At 35.0% G+C, this 25,514-nt stretch overlaps 2 protein-coding genes across 7 annotated transcripts in view; one reads left to right on the top strand and one right to left on the bottom strand.

Annotated features, from left to right (window-relative positions):
* LOC115210334 overlaps positions 1–24,221 on the top strand; it is a 62,494-nt gene extending 38,273 nt beyond the window's left edge. The window contains exons 2-4 of one of the 4 annotated variants that reach the window (XR_004998923.1): positions 12,241–13,498; positions 17,227–17,250; positions 24,182–24,221. Coding sequence is in view for 2 of the 4 variants with exons in the window: in XM_036502571.1 (XP_036358464.1) it covers positions 12,241–13,472 (1,232 nt within the window). In the remaining 2 variants the exon portion in view is untranslated. Of the gene's footprint in view, positions 1–12,240; positions 13,644–17,226; positions 17,255–23,773; positions 23,812–24,181 lie in introns of those variants that run through there. The other 3 variants (XR_004998922.1, XM_036502571.1, XM_029778869.2) reach the window with 3 other exon arrangements.
* LOC115210333 (RAB11-binding protein RELCH homolog) overlaps positions 1–25,514 on the bottom strand; it is a 313,025-nt gene that overhangs the window by 101,654 nt on the left and 185,857 nt on the right. For all 3 annotated transcript variants that reach the window (XM_036502568.1, XM_036502569.1, XM_029778868.2), the window contains one exon: positions 25,233–25,371. In XM_036502568.1, the coding sequence (XP_036358461.1) occupies positions 25,233–25,371 (139 nt within the window). The remainder of the gene's footprint in view (positions 1–25,232; positions 25,372–25,514) is intronic.

The following is a 25,514-nucleotide window of genomic DNA, read 5'->3' as shown; positions in this document are numbered from 1 at the left end:
GGAACATAAACAACACCAGCTGTCAAGAGGGACAAAGACAGACACAAAGAAAGAGACAGGGCTTCTTTCAGTTTCCATCTACCAAATCCACTCAGAGCTGGCAGCCAGAGATCTACACCAGGTCTCAGTCTGCTAGATGCCCTTCCTAATGCCAACCACATTAAAGAGTATGCTACATGTTTTTAATGTGGCACTGGCACAAGCACTTCTATGCCTACCATATATATATATATATATATATATATATATATATATATATATATATATCAGCATCATCATCGTCATTTAACATCCACATTCCCTGCTGGATTGGGTGGAACGGTTTGACAAGAGCTAGCAAGGCAGAAGTCTGCACCAGACTTCTGTAACTGTTTTGGCATGATTTTTTACAGTTGGATGCCCTTCCAAACACCAACCACTTTACAGTGTGGACTAGGTGCCTTTAAGTGCCACTCGCAATGATAGGGTCACCAAGTACCTTGCAAGACAAAAAAAAGAACAAAAAAAGACTTTTGAGAGGAGAGGAAGCATTATATATATATATATTATATATATATATATATATATATATTATATATATATATATACATACACACAAAATAAATATAATATAATATATAATGGAAATAGACATGTTAGGTGCATGACAAGTTATTGTAGGGGGTTGTCGCTCTGAATACTATCTACATTAAACCCCCTCTGCTACATAGTTCAGTAGTGGAAAATGCTTACAATAAAGGGTTGTTATGTAGTACAAAATGCACATAGAGAATAACAGGAAGTAAGTTGTTAGTATTTAATCTATTCCATTTCCATTACAAACATTTCCGTGACCAATAATTAAGGTCAATGAATAATTAGAAATTATAATCGATGAGATCAATTATAGATAGCATCATCAGATGGTTCGTTAAAATATGGAAAATTTAGACATGCAGCATGAACAAATACTCAAGAAATACATGTGAGCCAATGAGAGTGAGGAGAAAGAGAAGGGTGGTTGGGTGAGTAGCAACTGTAGCATGGGTAGTCAGAGGTATAATGTCCAAAGATGTTATAATCACAAAGCAGAGGGAAAAAGAAGTCAGTAGAAGACTCTGGCCCAGACAGAGAAGAGACAAGGAACGAGACAAGAAGCAAATAAAGTTACAATGGAACCAGAAGGGTATAGATAAGGAGATATTAAGTACTGTGTATAAGTACTGTGTATAAGGTGGCGAGCTGGCAGAACCGTTAGCACGCTGGGCGAAATGCGTAGCTGTATTTCGTCTGCTGTTACGTTCTGAGTTCAAATTCCACCGAGGTCGACTTTGCCTTTCATCCTTTCTGGGTCGATAAATTAAATACCAGTTACGCACTGGGGTCGATATCTGTCCTTGTTTGTCCCCTCTGTGTTTAGCCCCTTGTGGGTAGTAAAGAAATAATTAAGTACTGTGTATATTGGGGGCTATAAGCCACAAAGAACCAGACAAATCCTGAAACACGGGATAGGAGGATGTTTGCAATGCCAGGGTAACTCCTCTGTCAGTAATCACCTCTCCTTTATCCCCTCACCTCTACCATCATTCCATAGCATAAAGCCACCTTTCTCTCTCTTTCTTTCTATTATAGCCCCTACTCATGATTTTAGGGGATTTTAGTCTTACAGGTTGCATGCCAACTGGTGCAAGAAAAAGCCCTCAGTACACAGTGTAAAGTGGTTGGCATTAAGAAGGGTCGCCTGTGGTAGAAACCATGCCAAAACAGAAATTGGAATAAGATACAATCTTTGGACTTTCTGGATCCTGCCAAACAGTCCAACCCATTGGTCTTGTAAGTTACAAAGTGACCTCTCTAGTGCTGTTGCCATGAAAAACAAAAACATGCAGTCATCATTACTCAATGTCCACTTTCCATACTGGTATGGGTTGGACAATTTGACAGGAGCTGGCAAGGCCAGGGGCTGCACTTTGCTCCATTGTCTTTTTACATAGCACCATCACCAATACTTTTTCTGTAATACCAGAACCAGCACCTTTTACATGGGACTATCACCAGTGTTTTTTTACATGGCATTATCCCCAATGCTTTTTATGTGGCATCAGCACCAGTGCTTTTTACATGGTACCAGCACCAGTGCTTTTTACATGGTACCAGCATTGGTGCTTCTTATGTGGCACCAGCATTGGTGCTTTTTACATGGTACCAGAACCAGTGCTTTTTACATGATACAAGCACCAGTGCTTTTTACATGACATTGTGGTTTTACAGCGTGTAAAGTAGTTGGTAAATCAGGTAGTTGAGCGGATTCTTCAGTCTTGCTGGGAACAAGACAATCTCTAGAGTCTTCGTTAACACTACTGAGTTTTTTAATAGCACCCACATTAAAAAGGTATCATGTTCTTGAAAGGTCCAAAGAGTCCTCACAACAGCACAATTCAGTGTAGTGGGTGCATTTTTCTTGATACCAGTGTTAAAAAAAAACATAGCCATATCTTTAACATGACTAAAGAAACCTCACAACCTTATGCCCCTGCTTGTTCACCAACCTCTTTACAAGCTGAGGGGTATGAGTAATGTAGGTATGAATGAGTGTGATGAGAGGATGTTTGATAAAGGGGGGAGTAACTGGGGTACTTAGTATTCCGAAAGAGGTAAATATATTCAAGGTAACATGACGAAGATAGAAGGAAGCTATTCTATATACATGCCAATATATTTACTCCTTTATTTGTTTGTGTTTGAGTGTGCGTGTGTGTGTGTGTGTGTGCATGTGTATGTGTGTGTGTGTGTGTGTGGGTTAAACATCACCGTTTTTTCAACATTTGTCTGTTTATTAATGAAGTCTCATTCAGTTGGAATTAAATGGTTTTGATTTACTCTTAGGTGACTTTTGGCCAACCCTGTATGTGTATGTGTATATATATATATATATATATATATATATATATATATATGTGCTCAGTCACAAGCAAGCTATTCCATTGATCAGATGAACTGGAACTCTCATCATCATAACAGATGGAGTGCCAGTTTTTGGGTTTTTTTTTAATATAGTAAATTTATATACATGTATACTAATTTATATGTACACACACGCAAGCATACATACACACACACGAAATTTTATGTTCAAGTATACATTAGATTTTTCATTCCCCGCAGACACCCTCCCTCTCTTTTATTTCAAATATAGCATCATATGTGTGTATATACATATATATATATGTGCACACATATGTGCATGCATATATACATATATGTGCGTGTGCGTGCACACACACACGCACAGAAAGAGAGAGAGAAGGAGGAAAGACAGTGAGAGAGAAATATAGGTAGCAGTGCCCAAGGAATTTCCGTGTCTAATTTGAAAAACTATAAGATTGCTCCGAGTTTATAGAGTAGCATAGAAAACAATTTCTTTTGAAATTGCATTTAATATAGGATAAATGTTGTACAATAATAGATTACTTCCTTGATTTGATTTCATAGTTTTTCACTCACTTGTCTCACAAATAATATTACTGTTGAGTGTATTAGAGATTACATCTTCGATTTCAATCCACCGTGTAGTACTGCATGCATTGATTGAAGGGGAATAATATTATAGATATTAGAAATGGGGACGAGGTAGTAGGATGAAGGTGACCACAAAAAATTCATTCACTTATTCATCTATTTATTTATTTATTTATTTATTTAATGATCAAAAATTATATTTTGAAAAAAATTTCACATGATTTCATGCATGCACCTTGATACAAGCGATTGTCATCTGCAAAAGACGTTTTTGTGAATTTCAACTCTCAGAAAGTGACTATTACATCTCTATTATCTTATGATATTACTCTGCTATCATCTAAGTGTCCAACATCTATGTCATCAAATGTCTATAATGTACTATAATGTATAATAATATTCACATACACACTCCACACACACGTGTGTGTGTGAGAGAGAGAGAGAGAGATTGTATGTATATCTAGTTATAAGATGTTATTCGTTTTCTCTCTTCACTGTGGATATTACAACCTTCTTCCACCAACATGTTTATTTCTCTTTGTGTGTGTGTGAGTGTGTGTGTAATTTGTCGTCATTTTACTTTCACTTTCTAAATTGGCATTGGTTAGACAGGCTGACACACTCTGAGTCACCCTCCATTCAGGATTACTACACCAGAAGACTGGGTGCTTGTACATTTCGCAGACACATGTCTCCGTATGACCGACCCTCACACAGAGACAATAATAAACAAGTTTCTACACAAGCTTCTATACAGTTTCCTCTCTGCCCAATTTCACTCATAAGGTATAAGTTGACCCAAGGCTTCATTCAATAAAATTATGTTTGTTCAAGAAGGCATACAGTGAGATTGAACCTAGGAACTTGTAGTTATGACGCAAACATCTTAACCATTCAGCCATATTGTGCCTCTGTGTATGTGATATAATATAACGGATGTGCCGCCCTGACTGGCCCCCGTGCCGGTGGCACGTAAAAAGCATCATCCGACCGTGGCCCTTTGCCAGACTTGTCTGGCACCTGTGCAGGTGGCATGTAAAAAGCACCCACTACACTCATGGAGTAGTTGGTGTTAGGAAGGGCATCCAGCTGTAGAAACACTGCCAGATCAGACTGGGCCTGGTGCAGCCTTCTGGCTTCCCAGACCCCAGTTGCACCGTCCAACCCATGCCAGCATGGAAAGCGGACGCTAAACGATGATGATGATGATGATGATATATAATGTGACGGCCTTCAGGCTAAAACATTTTTAAGGATTTAAGGATAGATAAGGTTGGTACCAGGAACAACTAACTAAAGAAAATTCTGCCTGACCCAAACTCTCATCTGACACATGCAAACATGGAAAAGTTGATGTTAAAGCAATGACGATGATGATGATGATGATATTATATTATATCAGCTCTCTCCTATTCATCATACTCCCATAAGCCACTATGGATGAGGTCAAGATCAGCTGTCCATGAAAGCTAATTTAGGCTGATGACCCAGCTCTTATGGCTGAATCTAAAGTAGAATTAAAGAAATTCCAGACATGAAAATAAAACCTAGAATCAAAGAACCTCACAGTAAACTTAGTAAATACTAAGACTGTTGAAAGCAGGAAAGACAATAGGACCCTAAATATGCAAAAAAAACATAGGTAGGAATTCTATATGCTATACCCAGTTACAGTTATGGAAGCACAAATGATGTGGAATAACAAGCAGGCTGACAAAGAAAATAGGTTTTGTATGTAGCAGATGTACCGGAGAAATAGAAACTCAGAGCACGTTAGAAATAAATTCTCCAAAATGTCTGGATGGCTCACTAAAAGTAGTTGAAAGGATATGTTACCTGGGTGACATAATTAGACATAGAGGAGGTTGTTCCAAAACTATAGGAGCCATAAGTTAAGGGAACTGTCACCTCTTCTAGCAATAAAGGGCTTCTTCCTCAGAATAAAGAGTAGATTGTATGATGCTTGTGTTTGAATTACAATGCTACACGAAAGTTAAATGTGGACCCAAAATGCAGAAGGCTAATTAGGCAATTACTTTTCAAAATAATGGCAATTTGGCCATAATGGAAAATTACATAAATACACAGGTGAAGTGAATAAAATTTGAAAATTTTATAGTGTAAGTTATCTATACTTTTATTCTGTTACTTTTACATATAGAGGATAACTATAGTATATGCGTTGTTCCTTTTTATGACCACACCAACATAGTACAGGTTACCTTACTTACAGATCCCTATTTTTGTATGTTTAACCCTATTGCATTCAAATTACTCTGTCACATGTGGTGCTCATTTAATCACATTGCTTTAACTCAATCATGCATTATCTTGTAGCTTTGAGGTTTTAAAAGTGTGACTTAATTTTTAGAATGACATAGTAGGATAGGTGTCAGAGGTCAGAACTGGCCAGTTTAAAAAAAAATTAGCTGGTTTAGTACATTTTTGAAAAAGGATAAACAGAATAATTAGAATTGTAAATAGCTATGAAAAAAAATCCTTGAAAGCAATCAAAGGCATGAATTTGGATGATTAAATTGGGGGAGGGTGATCATCATACATGGTGAATTCTTAGTTTACTGAAATGTCTGTCTGAGTTAGAAACAGAAAACACTGAATCCATTGGCAATTGTTAGCAAATCTCAAGGAAAAAAATAATTTATCTCAAGAAATTATGAATAGATGGTCAATTTGATTACATGTACCCACAGCTGACTACTGCCTGAAAGATAAGGTTATCCTCTTCACAGATTATTAATCTCTGCAAGGATTTGTTCTCAATTTTCTTGAAAACATCTTGCCATTCCACTTGACAGTCACTAACAAGTATCACATTTACATAAATGCATACACACACACACACACACACACATATATATATACACATGCTCATGCATGTGTGACTGCATACACAGACACATAACCGTGTGTGTGTTTGTGTGCACATGTGCATGCGCTATTGTGTGCAGATTTTGTGTCTAGATAATTGTACATCATGATAATCTATTTCCCAAGATTAAGAATATATTTCTTGAAATAATGAAGCCACTCACCAAGTGGTGATCAGTTTCATTGATTTCATAATGAAAATAGGAAGGGGATTTGGAAGACGTGGCAATTCTGACATTGCTTTTGTGTTTTCTGAATGCACAAAACTATGGAAGTGAGACAGAACTGTCAGAGAACTAACACCAGGCTGCTGATACCTCTTACTGAACAATTACGACAGCCAACAACAATCAGTGCACGTGTGGGTGCACACGCTACACACTTCATACATGTAAACACAAACTATTTAATATATGGTTGTTGCAATAACATCTTTCATTAAAATGTGAATTCAAATGCTTTAAAGTCATTTCTCCTCCATCTTCCTTTCAACACACATGCACACACGTGCAAACACACACACACACACACACACACCACACACACACACACACACACACACATACATACACACACACAAACGAAAATAAGAAATTATTACAACTTCACAGTCTAAAACCAAGAAAAAAAATATTTTGCCTTTAAATGTTTTAACTGTTCACACAGTATGAAAATAAGATTTTGTTTAACAAAGGAGGCTATTTTTGTTTAAATTTTTTTCAAATCTAGTACAGAAAAAAAATTATATTTAAAAATGTAGTAAAAATGGATGCATAGATTTTGCAACCAATGTTCATTCCAAAAGTTAATTACTCCCAACAGGAAACCTTTCCTGCTTCTACATAAACTGATTGAACCAAGTAGAGAAATGAACAGTGAGTCAACCTAGAGCTCTTAACATCTTTTATTCGTGCCATGCCCCCACCACCACCACTACCATTACCACCACCACCACCACCACCACACTCACCCACTCGATGTCTGGTGAACCTTTTCAGGCACATCTCCTCAAAATGTGTTTAACCCTTTAGCGTTCAAATTACTCTGTCATATGTGAAGTTCATTTATTCATATTGTTTTGAATTAATCATGTTCCATAATTTTAAAATTTGGATGGTGTTAATATCTTGCTTTTAGAATGGCATTGTAGGTTAGGTGTGAGAAGTTAGATCAGGGCAGTTTGAACATAAAACAGGAAGCATACTTTGGCCGGACATGGTCAGTTTAAATGCTAAATTATTAAAAGCATAAAATTAAATATGCTTTCTTAGAGAATAATAACAAATTTTAGATCTTTTTTTTTTACTTACATTTAATATTGCATGAAATTCTAAATCTCAGTTAATACTTTGTGGAAATGTTTTTCCCCCATGAAAGTTCAGAGAACCACTGAAATCTACTCAATGAGAGCTAATCTGGAGCTAAACAACAACAAACTCTTTATAATTAAACAGCCTTAGCTTTCAAATTAGAAAGTATCACAGCAAAATGTCTAGGAAATATTTATAATGTCATCAATCTGTCTGGTAGTTCAGTACACAATGGCTATGACAAGGGCAGTAATTTAAATAAAATATGTAAATTTAACAAGTTATTTCTTATACATCACTCATTCATCAGATGACAGGGACGGATTCTATCTTGACATAACATACCACCAAGCTAAATGTTAAACTTCAGGAAATACAGTATTCTAACAAGAACATATTATCTTTACGATGTCACCTTTATTGTTGTCAAGTATAATAGGAGAGCTAAATGACAGGGACGATACTGTGTGCATAATTTTTCAGTCAAAAAGTTGTGTATTATAACTATTTTAACAAGCTTTTGTTTGTTTGTTCGTTTGGGTTTTTTTTCTATCAACAAATATTATTCAGGACATTGGGCAAATATTGAAAAATTGCTTCTACAGAGAAGACAGACAAGAATTACACAATGATAGTTTGCCACAGTACACTTCATCTATAACTAGAAACAAATTTCCATCAGAATACTAAAAGACAGAAATACTAAAACACAATGTACTGATACACTCAATGACACTAGAATTTATAAATAATAATAATAATAATAATAATAATAATAATAATAATAATAATAATAATAATAATAATATCAATTTTGATTAAAATACAAAACCTGTATATAAACAAGTAAAATACCTTTTCATAAATTAATACATTATAACAATGATTAATTAAGTTGTAAAATCAAACAAGAAGCTAGAATAATGTTTGTGGTTAAACAAGAGTGAATCCTAAAACACACAGGCTCTTTAGAAATGAATACTGATTTCTATAGCATCCCCTCAAAATGAAACAAAATTTTTACCGAATATCAATAAACGAGAATATTTACAATTATGTTCAGCTCGGTGAAGTCAACACACCTGTTACAATGTAGAAATTTCAAACACGTCTCATGTTGATAACTCCATCAATAGTCTAATTTATTAGAAAAACCAAATAATGCTTTGTAAAGTCACTAAACTTAACTTCCATTTCGCTAAAATTAGTTAATCTGAATACAACATAATTGGTTACAATACAAAAATGTTCATGATTCAAAAATAAGATTCTATAGAATTTATGAAATCTAAAGTAGGCCTTCATTAGGAAATGTAGACAGATTTTTCAAATGGTATCTGCATAGTCAAGAATACTAGTGTGACAATTCTTTAAACTGTAATAATTAATTTCTATGATATTTATTAAATACACAGCTTTTGAACATATGAGAATTATTTTCAGTGAGTTCACCTATTCATACTCTCCAATCACTATGGTTCTACCATAATCATATCAGAAAAAGAAGACACCATTATTTAAATCACTGATGTAGTTGTTAAGAAGATACCTACAATTGAATTAATGTATCAATTTCACAATCAGCTTACCTAGAATAATTTGAAATGCTGTCGATGAATTCAAACACAGCAAATTTAACAATTCCTACACACAATCAATAAGTGTGTGTGTGTGTGTGTGTGTGTGTGTGTGTACGCATGTGTACATGCATGTACAAGAAAAGTACAGACACTTTTACAGAAAATTTATATAGGTAAAACTATAAACCTTAAAGTAAGCATTACCAACTTAAAATTCGAGTGATTCGACTTTCTTTTCACATTTCTCTTATTGTAGACTTTAACCCTTTAGTGTTCGCATTATTCTGCCAAAGTTAATCCTTTTTCATCCACATTGTTTTGAATTAATCTTGCATTATCTTGTAGCTATGAGATTTTGATGAGGTAGCTGTTAATTTTTAAAACAATATTGTAGGGTTGGTGTGAGAGACCAGATCTGGCCAGTTTGAACATAAAACAGTGATGTATAGGAATATTTTTGGCTGGATATGGCTGGTTTAAATGCTAAAGGGTTAAAACAGATTTAGGAAGTCAGCACAAAGAGGCCAAGTATTGTAAGAGTAAATTTATTTCTGCCATTTTGAAGTAATTTCCAAACAAATGCAACTGAAAGGCAGCCATGAATATTTCCATGTAAAGACTACCTTGAATCATCATCATCATCATCATCATCGTTTAACGTCCGTTTTCTGCGCTAGCATGGGTTGGACGGTTCGACCGGGGTCTGGGAAGCCAGGGGCTGCACCAGGCTCCAGTCTGATCTGGCAGAGTTTCTACAGCTGGATGCCCTTCCTAATGCCAACTACTCCGCGAGTGTAGTGGGTGCTTTTTACGTACCACCGGCACAGGTGCCAGGGGAGTCTGGCATCGGCCCCGATTGGTTGGTGCTGTTAACGTGCCACCGGCACGGAAGCCAGCCAAGGCGGCGCTGGCAACGGCCACGTTCGGATGGTGCTTTTTATGTGCCACCGGCACAGATGCCAGTCGGGGCAGCGCTGGCATCTGGTTTATAATTCTTCTATCCATGTTTGATAAAGTAAACTGAATTTCCCAGTTCTAATCCAACTAAACACCAGCTCAGAGATAAACCAAAAGTAAGACAAGAATGTCACAGTGACATTTAATAATGCTAATTACTTAATGATGTGAGATAATGAATACAATTAGTCAAGCAAAACTAAAGTCTAACTGACTAATTTCCATTATGCTTGAAATAAATAAATAAATGGTTTAGCAAATATTTTAATCAATTAATTACACACTTTGAGGAATAATTGAAATAAAATATATCACAGCTTTGTAATCTAATACAGAATTTTGGAACTAATATTTATTTCCTATAATAAGTTAAACAACATAATATAATATACTTCCTACTGATTCAAGTAATAACAGGTGCCAAAAGTATGAAGAATGTGTACAAGTTCTTATAACCTTACAAATATGCGGCTTAGAGGAGTTAAAAATTCTCCAAAGACACTGAAGTTGCTTTGTTTGATGAGGCAGATTACATTTCTTACCTCACTCTAATTGCTAAGATGATACACACCTATCTAGAATATTAATCTAAGATAAACTAGCAGCTGCTTTATAGACAAATTTATCTCTTATTTATTAACAGCTTTAGACCACTCAATCAATCGTGATACCTTAGACTTCAATGATTTTGGCTAACAACTATATAAACATGTATCATCACCTGTATCTATAATTATAACAGATTATCATTATGAGAATTTTGTACAAAACATGTCTCACTAGAAAGAATATTACTCTCACCCAAGACATTTCTTGGAGAAAATTAATGATATCTTTATATGACTTAATATCTTTTTGTAACAAAGACTAGACAAACCTGTGCTTGTATAACTGACCTCAAAAGATTGTGCAAATGCACCCACATGCGCACACACACTACACACGACACACACACACACACACACACACACACAAAATGCATGTAATTTTGTAAACAAAGCATATTTTTCCACTGGGCTTAAAGGTTTATGAAAATAAGTGCAGAACTGCGCAGAATCATTCTGATAATGAGAAAATAATTAACAGGTAGAAATGATGCTATCATTAGAAGTTGTTCAACTTCAGATATTCAAATATGGGGATTCTTATAGAGTAAAGATTTATGGGTCATTTATAAAAATTAACATTCATACTCTACTTGGAAATTGTTACCTTAAAATTATTCCTATTTATGAAATAAATGACTAGTAAAAACAATCATAATTACATCTTTTAATATTCAGAAATATCATTGGCAATAGGGATAACCAATGCTACCAAACACTAGACTAGATGCTTACTGCTGTTAGTTTGGTTCCCAACTGTTCTGAGTTCAAATCACACAAGGGTTTGTATTATACACACGATTAATGTGTTCAGCTGCCTATACTACTACAAGTAATGTGAGTTAACTAACTATAATTGCCCAGCCAAAAAAATTAATTCTGAGCAAAAGAAATCAATATTCAGAAATTCCATAACCATAGTCTCACAAGAAAGCAGTAAACATTTTCATGAAGAAAACAATGTTAAAATGTTTGCCATGATTTTGAGTTTTGTCAGGTTTTATTGATTTATTGAATGTAACCTGTAAAAACTAGACATTTTTAATCTGTTGTATATTACATGTCTATGCTCAAGCAATTTCAGTGAAAATTCATTCAGCTAAAGACACTTACATCTCAATGATCCAGACCATCTGGCTGTAAATCTGTACCTCAAGATTATACAGTTCACAGTTGTGGACACAGTGGTATCACTATAACACAAGATGCTACAAGACTTACTTTCACTAAATTCTTTTTTTTTTTCTTTTTTTTCAAAGGGCAAGTATACAGGCAAGTAAATATGATAAAATTATGTTTATCTGTGCTTTATGTTCTTTTATAATATTGAAAACTTTAAGCATTTCTAATACAATATGTTGCAGTTTTACTCCAATTTACTGTTCTATTACATTTCAGATACCAAATATTTAATCATGCCTACTCTAAAAGAGGAACTGCTGTTTGCTAAAAACAGCAGTCATATAATGGGCATGGAGGAAACCATCATACAGACAATGTACAAGTACCTAAATCCTATATTCCTGCTGTGTGGCACGATTGGAAATATTATGTCGTTAGTGATGATGCATAAAATGAGTGCTCGAGTCTGGTCTAGCTGTATTTACCTCAGTGTTTTGGCTATCGTCGATCTACTTATTCTCTATCTGGACTGTGGAAACAGGTGGTACAAACAGCTCACTAACATTGATCTCAACATAGTTATTATGACAAGCACAGATGCAATGTGCCAGGTTTATCTATTTTTCTACAATTTTATTTTCCATTTTTCCGCCTGGCTCGTGGTCGCTATCACAGGAGAATGTTTAATCTCTATAAAGTCTCCAATTTTTAAATACAAATCATGCACCAGGGAACATGCACGTGCTATCATTCTATTTATAACAGTCATGCTGATTGGAATTAACATTCATTACTTCTGGACCCATGCACTTGTCAGTAAACAAGGCTCCAGCATCTTACAGAGGAAAGTATGCATCAATATGGATGAACTTTCAGATGTCTTCAAAGATCAGATATGGCACTACCTTGACATCTTCATAAAAGATGTTATTCCACTCTTGGTAATATGTCTGCTAGTAACCATGATTGCTATGATTCTGCATGCAAACATAAGCAGTGCAAAAGGTATGGAACCAGTGTTAAAGAAGTACTATATGGATATTGAATCTTTTCATGAAATGTGCTATATTGTTATAGTCATAGCTATTATTTACATTGTATGTACACTCCCTAAAGTAGGCCTGACAGTAATTCATCATTGTGTTGTTTACGGACTCCTGCCATATACACAAAATCTTGGTGCTAAACTTAAACTAGCTGACGCAATTTGTCAAATGTTCCAGTATGGATATCACAGCTTAAAACTATTCATATACATTTATTTCTGTAAACGTATCAACATCTGGACAAAGAAATCTACAAAAGTTTTCCTCACTCAAACATGCAGTGGTAACAAGGTCTCCAGATCCAGTACATTTTATTCGCAACAAAGCATGGAGAGACCTCTCAGTGAGCAACACTACTTTCAAGAAAGTAAGCCCATTCAAGTTCCTGATTCAAGTTTTTTTAAAGAAAAGCAAAAGGTCACTTTCTCAAAGCCGAGAGTATTTACACAAACACAAGTTTGAATTTATATTCATACTCTCACACACACATGTATGCATACACACACACACACACACACTCTCACTCTCTCTCTTTCACACACACCCACACACACATAGAATTTGTAAACATTAAATTTCTATTATAAATGTTAAATGTTTAATGATACTCAATAAATATTTTCTTTCATGTTATATTCTGTTTTGTTTTACTACTTGTTACATTACTTTTGCATACCGGTTTCAGCCCTTATTTTCACAAACAATATTATTCATCATTTGTACTAAATGAGAATATTAGCATTTCAGAAGGAGACAAGAAAGAACGAAATAGTTACCAGCTAGGAGTAAATATAGTACATATTCCTTTTTATCTCATATAACTAACCATACTTTCTCATCTAATAAATACAAATATTATCTTTGAGTGACCCTAGTCCATTAAAGAAAAAATATCATTCTTCAATAAATCCCATTCTTACTCTTTTTACCAAGCACTGTAAGGTAAGAGATATACTCCTAATAATCTGAATGTGAGACGAGCTTTCATCTATTCCCATTTCATAATATACGTAAAAAAAAGCATGAATATCCTACATTATCTTTTTTCTTTTATATGTTTTTGATTGTGCATTTGAATTTTGAAAAAAAACAATATTTTTAATACATAAATAAATGAAAATATTAAATTAGAAGAAAACCAAGGTATGTATTGGTACTATTCTGATTTACTTTCTGAGTGTATAATTTCACATCCTAAAATTTTAAACTTTTGAAGTAAAAGACATCACCTCATAGGTACATTTGGAAAACTCAGTATAGATATGATTTATGTTCTTTGCAGGGTTTTAATGAGTGTGGTTTATGTTTAAGAGAAGTTCAAATCTGGAAACTCAGACCCACATTAAACTAACTGAAAATATCTAAGGCAACTAAAATTTTAGTTGTGATATTACGTAAAGCAACTGAAATGAGGAAAGTGCCTTTCTTCAAAGAGTGAACACAGAAGCTTCAGTAAATATAACAATACTACAATGAATGGTAATAACTGTCTTGGAGTGATAAGTAGACTTCAGAAGTTATAGAAGTCAAATTAATAATGCAAGTTCAGTTCTTCAAATGAAATTAATGGAACATCTTATGACAAAACTTTCTTGAATAAAATCTAACAGGATTAGATACATTATTCCTTATGACATTAAAATCTACATAAAAAAAAAATTGGCAACATCTGATAATGAAGGAAGTGAATATAATATGATGAAGTGTAATTTGGTTTTGAAGTATATAAAGGATTCATGTATGTTGAGACAGTAGAGAAATACATCCATCAAAATATGAATTGATAGAGAAATATATTAAAGATATATAATTCATCAAGAAAACTTCTTTTGATGATGAAAAAAAAATCATCATTCCATATAAAAGATACATTTGAAGAACAAATCACATGAAAATTGAAAAGCTATCAAACAGTAGAAGATGGATGATAAAACAGTGATAACAAACGTGTGTGTAGTGTAAATTAAATGTTGCATATCAGCTATTATATCTGCAGCAGAAACAAGAGTACTGTTTTGGAAATGGAATGAGAAAGTAAAACAGAACTGCTCTGTGGCCAAAATGCCAGAAAAGTGACCATATGATCACAGGTTCAAATTTTACTACATTTTAATATGTCCCTGAACAAGACACACAACTTTATTTGCTGTTGTTGTTTGCCTAGTTAACAATTTCCCCTACCTAATTTATGGTTGGGAAGTTACACTTTGCCAAAAAAGAAAACTTATTTATCAAGCAGAACCATACTTGTCTGAAAAAAACTATGTGTAAGACAACAAACTGAACATAAGATGTATGGGAAAATTATTATAAATTGACAATGATTTTAGGGCCAAGTATAACTAGAGAAAGGGGTAATCTGCCTGAGACATCTCTGGTTCTGTGATATAAAACCAACTGCTTTGAAGTGTTTTTATTTATATAAAAAAAAACCTTCCATCATTTTATGTCAGAACATTTATGTTCCAAATGTTGGTTTAACCCTTTCGTTACTAACCCGGCTGAAACCTGCTCTGGCTCTGTAGTACAAATATCTTGTTTTCATACGTTTTGAATTAAAATCTTCCACCAAACTTAGTCACAGTTTATGTTCCAAACACTAGCTTAATGATAACTAAGTTATTTCACTAAATTCTTTGTTATATTTAAAATGATTGAAAGAAACACAGAGCATCTGAAAATAAATACAGTAACGAAAGGGTTAATAATAAAAAAAAAAGTTAGCTATTTTACTAAATGCCTCAAAATTCTTGATTAATTGCAAAGTTAATTCAAAGACATAAGCAGTGCATTTTCATTTTAGTAAAACAGAGGTTAAATTAAATCTTAGAAAAACCTTGCAGAGAAGCTGGACAGTAATAAACATAACTGTAAAGAATTTTTTTATAGACTTATTAACTATGGGAGAATACCAATCAATTAAGCCTAAAGCTATCTATCTATGCAAATAATGGTGTGGTATTACTAACAAAGTAGGTGTTGTAAAAGCAAAAATATTTAGGGCAACTCAAAAATAAGAAAATATTTTACCACCAGTGTAATCAATGTTTAACTCTTTATCGGATATTAAAATTTTTAATGAACACTCATTAAAATAACATTCCAACAATACACTACACAATTAGTCCATCACTGAATTTTAGAGCAAATTAAGTTCTCAATGGCACAATGTGTACTATCTTATAAATTTCAAGTCCCATCACCAGACAGAATATTTAAGTAATAATGGTTTATGGAATGTTTATGGAATGAAGGCTATAAAGGTTAGACAACGTACAACTGTTTATAAGATTTACAACAACATTTCCCAGATTAGAGGACAATGAGAAATGTATAAAACATAATTGTCAGGCCAGACTTGTGGAAATAGCAACCAACAAAACAGAACATTAATTTAGAAGAATCAATACCAGAAGGAAAAAAATATAGAAAGATATACAGTGTAATACAGATAGGAAAGTGAAAGTACAACTTCAATGCCAGACTATTCTAATTGCTTCAGAAAACAAATCAAGCTTGTAAAAATTTAAGCAATCAATGTTATTTTAGTTTTAAACATAAATGCATATGACAAAAATATATAATGGCTCGCAAGTACTTTCTAATCGTTTATTAACGGTTAAAAGGATAGCACTACAACCATAACCTTCACAGGACCTCAGAGACTGTAGCAATTGACGTAACTGCTGTTCATCTTATAAGCCTGAAAGTTCCGTGTGTGTATGAGAAACGTGGTGGAGGAAGGGGAGAATTCTAGGGAACTGACATTCTGGTAAGAAAGGATTCAGATTAGTGGTCAGTGTAGAACTTTGTGAGGAGGGGGAGGGAAGAAAGGGTGGTGATAGCAGGAGAGACAGGTACGTTGAGTGGACTAGTATAGAGTGTGGAGGTATGCAATCACTTAGTTCTGAGGGACAGAGGCTACTATAGTTGTGATATAAAAAGCCACATGAGGAAAGCATTTCTGTGATTTAAATGTTGGTGTGTATTACTCTTTTCACTCTTTTACTTGTTTCAGTCATTTGACTGCGGCCATGCTGGAGCACCGCCTTTAATCGAGCAACTCGAACCCGGGACTTATTCTTTTGTAAGCCCAGTACTTATTCTATCGGTCTCTTTTGCCGAACCGCTAAGTGACGGGGACATAAACACACCAGCATCGGTTGTCAAGCAATGCTAGGGGGACAAACACAGACACACACAAACACACACACACACACACACACACATACACACACACATATATATATATATATATATATATATATATATACATTATACGACGGGCTTCTTTCAGTTTCCGTCTACCAAATCCACTCACACAGCTTTGGTCGGCCCGAGGCTATAGTAGAAGACAGTTGCCCAAGGTGCCATGCAGTGGACTGAACCCGGAACCATGTGGTTGGTAAACAAGCTACTTACCACACAGCCACTCCTGCGCCTGTATATGGAGAGCAACTCCTTATTAATAGGTAGGGTACCTTCTTTTTGATGCAGTTTAGGATGTCCATGTGTGTAGCAGCACTACTGTCCTAATGTGGGAACATTTTTTTCCTTTCTGAATCTTGAGGCACACCAACATGTTGGTCAAGAGGTCAGTCAGTGCACATTGAGATGGTGCAATCTGTGAGGAACTTTCCAGTCTAAGAAACAAGAGAAGGTGATGGGCTGGCAGAAACATTAGCACGCCAGGCGAAATGCTTAGCGGTATTTCATTTGCCATTACGTTCTGAGTTCAAATTCCACTGGGATCGAGTTTGCCTTTCATCCTTTAAGGGTCAATAAATTAAGTACCAGTTACACACTGGGGTCGATGTAATCGGCATAATCCCTTTGTCTGTCCTTGTTTGTCCCCTCCATGTTTAGCCCCTTGTGGACAATAAAGAAATAAGAAACAAGAGATGGAAGGAGCCAATGGGTGAACAGAGGAGCAGGAGATCCTTAAAGTAGGGACAGTTAAATACTTTGCCAAAAAACATTGTTTTCAATAAATTTCTCAAGACTAACAGACCCAAGATGAGTGACAGACTCAAAGCAGGTGTCTATTCAATTTAGCTTTCCAGAAGTCATACTAGTGATCCTTTGAGGAGGAAGACAGACTCAAAGCATTACAGAAATTCATTGTTAAAAGTGGTTTCCATCATATTGGAAATGTTGGACTGAGAGTGATAGGTTAATAGACAACAGGGTTAGAGAAACTGAACTTCCGGGAAACTGAATACACTATGGAAACCCTTAAATCCAAATGCATTAGATACAGCTACTTTTGTAAACATTTATTATGGTACTGAAACTTAATAATCCTGTTTAACTTGCTAGCTATTAAATGCTGATTTCAAAAGGTCATTAAGTGTTCATTTTAAGTCTTCTGATTAATGAGCATAAAAATGGAGAGGGGTGGGCTATTCAAGGTTTGAAATACTCAAGATACACTACATATCATGACAATGTCTCTATGATGCCATCAGACGTTGAAGGCCCAAGGCAAGACAAAAGTGGATAAATGCTTATTTTTTTAATATGATTTTTAATAAAATTATCTTTTTAAGAATTTGCAAACAAATATTATTTCATTTATTTTTTTTTTTAATCTTCCAATATCTATGATGTCACATTACATTTTGGACAAGATTAACAGCATAAAGACTGAATAATTGGCATATCAAATGATAAATTGGAACATACGGTGGTGCCCCAGCATGGCCGCAGCCTTCGGGCTAAAACATTTTTAAGGATTTATACGATTTAAAATTAAAACAATTTGGTATAGCTAGTGGAACGTTAAAAGCACCATTCAACCATGATCATTGCCAGGGCCACTGATTGGCTCCCATGCCGGTGGCACATAAAAAAAGCACCATTCGAGCATGATCTTTGCCAGTACCGCCAGAGTGGCTCCTGTGCCAGTGACACATAAAAAAGCACCATTCAACCATGATCCTTGCCAGGGCCACTGACTGGCTCCCATGCCGGTGGCACATAAAAAAAGCACCATTCGAGTGTGGTCATTGCCAGAACCACCAGACTGGCTCCTGTGCCAGTGGCACATAAAAAAGCACCATTCAAGATTGGTTGTTGCCAGTACCACCTGACTGGCCCTCATGCCAGTGGCATGTAAAAGCACCCACTACATTCTCGGAGTGGTTAGCGTTAGGAAGGGCATCCAGCTGCAGAAACTTGCCAGATCAGATTGGAGACTGGTGCAGACTTCTGGCTCGCCAGACCTCAGTCAAACCATCCAACCCATGCCAGCATGGAAAGCAGACATTAAACAATGATGATGATGATGATGATGATGATGAACAAATTCAAAGTAGATTTCAACACTACAAGAAAATTGTTTTCTCTACAACTGACATAATAATGAAGATTTAATTCTAATTAAACACATCTTTCTTTGTTAGCATGTGTAAGATTCACACGTGGAGGCACAATGGCCCAGTGGTTAGGGCAGCAGACTCGCAGTCATAGGATCACAGTTTCAATTCCCAGACCGGGCGTTGTGAGTGTTTATTGAGCAAAAACACCTAAAAGCTCCACGAGGCTCCGGCAGGGGATGGTGGTGATCCCTGCTGTACTCTTTCACCACAACTTTCTCTCACTCTTACTTCCTGTTTCTGTTGTACCTGTATTTCAAAGGGCTGGCCTTGTCACTCTCTGTGTCACGCTGAATATCCCCGAGAACTACGTTAAGGGTACACGTGTCTGTGGAGTGCTCAGCCACTTACACGTTAATTTCACGAGCAGGCTGTTCCGTTGATTCGGATCAACCGGAACCCTCGTCGTCGTAACCGACAGAGTGCTTCCATCAAGATTCACATGTCTTTTTTATATTTGTTTAACATGATAATTTCTAATGCTAACAACATAACTGTATAATAGGCATGGAATTTATTGCCATTCTGATAACAAGAAGCTTACATTCTCTTTTTCTTTATCATAGGGAGAGAGATAGAAATAAAGAGAGAGAGAGAGAGAGAGAGAGATAGGGAGAGAGAGAGAGAATACAAAAATCTTGTAATTAATCATCTCAAGCAAAAGAAACTTCTACAAAAGAATATAACATTTTAGGTTTTAGTACATAAAAGGTATTTTTATAGGTCATTTAATCTGCATCTAATGTCCTTTGCTGAGTTCATTTATTTCACAGAAAGCTATAGATTTCTTACATATTTTAGTTCTAAATGCTATAAACTACTTACATGTTCTTTGACATTTACTATTCATACAAATGTCCAACAAGAAATATAATAGCTACAGTTCCTTTAAAACATTGAAGACACAGACTCTACTTTAAGTCTTGTCTTACAGAGTTATTACTACCACATTCTTTGCAAATTACCATTGGTTGGTTTGTAATAATCTAATTCATTGTGTTGTTTCTTCTGAAATACATCATACTGGCTCTCTTATAATGGTGCTAACATGCCAGTAACCAGAGATAACACTCCTGTCTATAATCTGATTAACTAATTGTATGAATGCATCTACTCCTGTCTAACCCTGAAGCTTTTAGCAATTTCCTAAAATTAATTGAGAGCCTGCGCATTTGCAATCTTTTCTTTTCAGCCTACTGTAAGCATCCACCATTTTCATTGTATCTGTATGTAATAAACTGAACTGAATAGAATATATAGTGAGAATATTATAATCTGTATGGGAAATTTTATAATATAATTGAGAAACTTGAATACTGCATATGCTTAAGGACTATGAGTCAGCTTCCTTCTTTCCATAAACAAATAGATGAAAACATAATTGAAGATAGAAAAATAGAAAAATAAAACAAAAGAATTTCCAATTGTGATGTCAGCTGAACTAAAAATATTTGCATAACATATCTCTAGATTATAAAATGAGATATTTAGACTATCCATGTGGATAGGCAAAATTCAATGTGCCATCATTAACCCTTTTGTTACCAACCCGGCTGAAACCGGCTCTGGCTCTGTTGTACAAATGTCTTGTTTCCATAAGTTTTAAATTAAAATCTTCCACCAAACCTTAGTCACAATTTATGTTCCTAATACAAGCTGAATGGTAACTAAGTTATTTTACTAAATTCTTTGTTATATTTAAAGTAATTGAAAGAAACATAGAACATCTCACAATAAATACAGTAACAAAAGGGTTAAAGATGCCTTGTTTCTGTGAAAAAAGGTCCCTCCCTACCCAGAGAGACAAATTTTCTTTTCTGCATGACATAAACAACATCTGTTATTACTGTTATATTTTTCTGTCTTAAAATTTTTTTTACATGACTTCATCCAAGAAGTAGAGGGAGAAGTACTGACTATGACCTTACTCAGGTCTACTAAGACTGGCAGGAGAAAAAGGAGAAAACTGACTACAGACTAGAGTCCTGAACCATACTGGATGTTACTAAAGATGCTCAATGATCAGGCAGTGGCACATAAATTAAGTACCAGTTACGCACTGGGGTTGATGTAATCGACTTAATACCTATGTCTGTCCTTGTTTGTCCCCTCTATGTTTAGCCCCTTGTGGGTAATAAAGAAATAGGTAGTGGAACATAAACCACCACTTTCCTTGGCTCCAATTTTATGCTTATCCTTGATTATTTTTACTTCAATTTTGGTGAAAATAATCATTTCTTAATTGCAAGGATTGGGGAAAGGTGGCTCTAGTGCTTTCAGTAATCATTTTAGAAATTTAGTATCATTTTTTAAGTTGAAATGATAATCACTGATATCACTTCGATTTTCATTAAGTGAAACAAAAACCATTGTTGAGAAAATATCTCATAAAACTAAAATGAACATCAAAACAATCTATTGCCAGTGTATGAATTTCATCAAATCAGAAATTTAAAAACAGTAAATATTAAGAATAACTGAAGTTTTCTTAAATTTGGAACTACCCAAGTCAGAAGTCACTAGTTTAAATAAAATAAAGAATATCAAAGCCACAATGGTATTCTTAAGTTACTAACAGAAGTTGCATGATAGGACTAATACCTAAAAGACATGGTGAATTTAGAGTTAAAAGTAGCTATAATTTTGATTTGATATTGCAATTAGTGATTGCAATTAGATTGTCATTAGATTCACTTCAACATTTAAATTTAATTTGCCAAAATATTTTCATCGCTTTGAGACTGCGAACTGGCCACTGACAAAATTTCATGCTGCATCTCAAAGTGACGAAAATATTTTGGCAATTTAAATTTAAATGTTGAAGGGAATCTAACGGTTTTTGTGTTTCGTAAATGGCTTATAAACACCTTCCACACTGCAATTGTTTTCATTCCAGTACATTATTTCAGATCAGGTCACTTGCTATGCAAGTACATCTCAGTAATAATGTCATTGTTTAACCCTTTAGCAGTCAGATTTTTTTTGTCAAATGTAATGCTTATTTATTCACATTGTTTTTCGTTAATAAGCATTATCTTGTATATTCAAAATTTGTGTGTTGGCATATTTCTAGAATGACATTATAGGGTAGATGTTAGAGGTTTGATGTGGTCAGTTTGTACATAAAACAGATAGAATATTTGGTCAGATATGGCCGGATTAAATGCTAAAGGGTTAATATTTTTCAACAGACCAGTCAATGGTTAACTATATTTTTGACAATGAGTGATAAAATAACTTCTGTAACTCATTCAGACAGCTATAGCATTTTGCCGTTGTTTACATCCTTTGTCAATGCATAATTGCAAAATACATAATCATACACACACACATAACAGGCTTCCATGTAATTCCTGTCTATCAAATTCCGCTTAAAGACTATGTTAAAGGCCTCTTGTCTGAGGTGTTGTATAGTGGGACTGAACCTGTAACTACATGGTTGCAAAGTAAAGCTGAGTCAAGGAATGTTTGAGAATAGAATAACAAAATCCTGGAAGGAGTGAAAAATTGAAGACATTAAATACAGGAATATACAGCTTAACGACTGTTTATACATACTATATAATGTATAATGCTTTCTAAAGTAAAAGGAAAAAAATCTTTTAATGATATTGCTCTGCCCAACCCATCATCATCATCATCATTGTTTAACGTCAGTTTTCCATGCTAGCATGGGTTGGACGGTTTTGACTGAGGGCTGGCAACCAGATGGCTGCACCAGGCTCCAGTCTTGATCTGGCAGAATTTCTACAGTTGGATGCCCTTCCTAATGCCAAACACTCTGAGAGTGTAGTGGGGGCTTTTTACGTGCCACCTGCACGGGGGCCAGTCAGGCGGTACTGGCAATGACCTCGCTCGAATCTTTTTACACGTGCCACCGACACAGGTGCCAGTGAAGCGACGTTGGTAACGATCACGCTCGAATGGTGCCCTTTTATGTGCCACAGGTACGGAAGCCAGTTGGCTGCTCTGGCAACGATCACGCTCGGATGGTGTTCTTGGCACCCTACTAGCACAGGCATGAGTGCCAGTAAGGCGACGCTGGTAATGATCATACTCGAATAGCCTCTCTGTCAACGATCACACTCATATGGTGCTCTTTGCACCCCACTAGCACGGATGCCAGTCATCGAAATAATTAAACCCATTTTAGTAAAAAGAAAATGGAAAAATAGACGTGCTGACAAAGATGACAATGATGATGATAACAAATGACAACAGATATCTAAATTCATAATCAAGATTTGAATTATCCATATTGTAATTAATATTCATTGGGATATGGTTGTGGTTTCAATTCATCCAACATATAACCACTGAACATGAAGAACGAAGGATATAGGGATAACTTTCATGTTTGGTGATTGGTTAGTTGGTTGTTTGTTTACACACACACACACACACACACTCTGAAGCACTCTGTCAGTTACGACGATGAGGGTTCCAGTTGCTCCGATCAACGGAACAGCCTGCTCGTGAAATTAACGTGTAAGTGGCTGAGCACTCCACAGACACGTGTACCCTTAACGTAGTTCTCGGGGATATTCAGCGTGACACAGAGAGTGACAAGGCCGGCCCTTTGAAAATACAGGTACAACAGAAACAGGAAGTAAGAGTGAGAGAAAGTTGTGGTGAAAGAGTACAGCAGGGATCACCACCATCCCCTGCCGGAGCCTCGTGGAGCTTTAGGTGTTTTCGCTCAATAAACACTCACAACGCCCGGTCTGGGAATCGAAACCGCGATCCTATGACTGCGAGTCTGCTGCCCTAACCACTGGGCCATTGCGCCTCCACACACACACACACACACACACACACACACACACACACAAACATACATCTATAACAAATAACAGAAACATCTTTCTCAAATTACACCCCAATGTCTTGAAAAGACAAGTACAATGATATGCTATGGATCTTGGAAAAGATGGAATAATCATTTACAGAGTACCTTTAATCACATGTACATTTGATTAAGAATGACACAGAGTTAAATAATGACTAAAAATTCAATGAATACTAAACTGCACAGTACATATATAAATCAACAAAAATCCTGTTACTGCCAAAACAGTATCTTTAAGATAGTATGTTAGCACATGTTTTCTATTATAATGAAGATACTGGAAAGTTCTCACACTGTATATTAAGTAAGTAATGTACAGAATAATAGCTGAAAGAAATTTCTACTTCTAAAAAAAAAATATACAATAATAATATGATTAAATGTTTCTTCCAAACATCAGCGCTCTCTAATCTAACAATGCTTTTGCTAAATTAAGGAAAATGGAGCAATTTTATTAAACACAAGATGCTGACATTGAAAACTATAGAAAGAGCAACAGCAATTGAAAAAAGAGTTTGCAGTTTTTCAATATTTCTAATGTTTGGAGTTTACAAAGCTTACGCCATTAGTGATATTGAATATCGGTCGATATTCAAATTTTCAATTGTAGAACTTTGAACTAACAGAGAATTTATTATATTTAGCAGTGGAAACAGAAGAAATATAGCTTTTATCATAAAGATATAAAAGATTGGAAGTCTTTCTGTTGATTTGTGCAATTTACATGATGTAAGCGAAATAACTGCAATAAAGTTTTAATATTTCAATGAATTATTCTAAATGTGTATATTTTTTTTTAATTTCATAAAAGCTGTAAAACTAGATATTATATTTAGTTTTGTAAAAGTGAAATAAATAAAAGAATTCACAAAAATTCAAGTTAAACTTTTTGCAAAAAAAACCTTCCAAATAAACAATTTTCATAGAATTTTCACTTTGAAATTTTTAGAATTTTCATTCGGAAGAGAAAAATTGGAAAAATGGAAGTAAACTTACATTCATCTCTGAAACGAGGCTCTGCATTTGGTCCTACACGAGCAAAAGTTCGAATAATTTCCATTTGTACAGTATGTTGATCTCGGTATACAGGGTCATCTAAGAATGTTTGTAGCTGCATGTAAACCCTATCCAACATCTAAGAAAAAAAAAAAAATGGAAACATAAAAATAGTATTTAATTAAGCCTATCATGATTAAGCACTTACAATTTAGAAAATAATTAAGCTTGCAAATTAAATATTTCATGACCTTGTCAATATATTAAACATATATATATTTC

This window comes from Octopus sinensis, linkage group LG4 (assembly GCF_006345805.1).
Source record: "Octopus sinensis linkage group LG4, ASM634580v1, whole genome shotgun sequence".
NCBI classification, from domain to species: Eukaryota; Metazoa; Mollusca; class Cephalopoda; order Octopoda; family Octopodidae; genus Octopus; species Octopus sinensis.
Note: the sequence above shows the minus strand (reverse complement) of the source record. Positions and strands in the feature narration are given on the sequence as shown.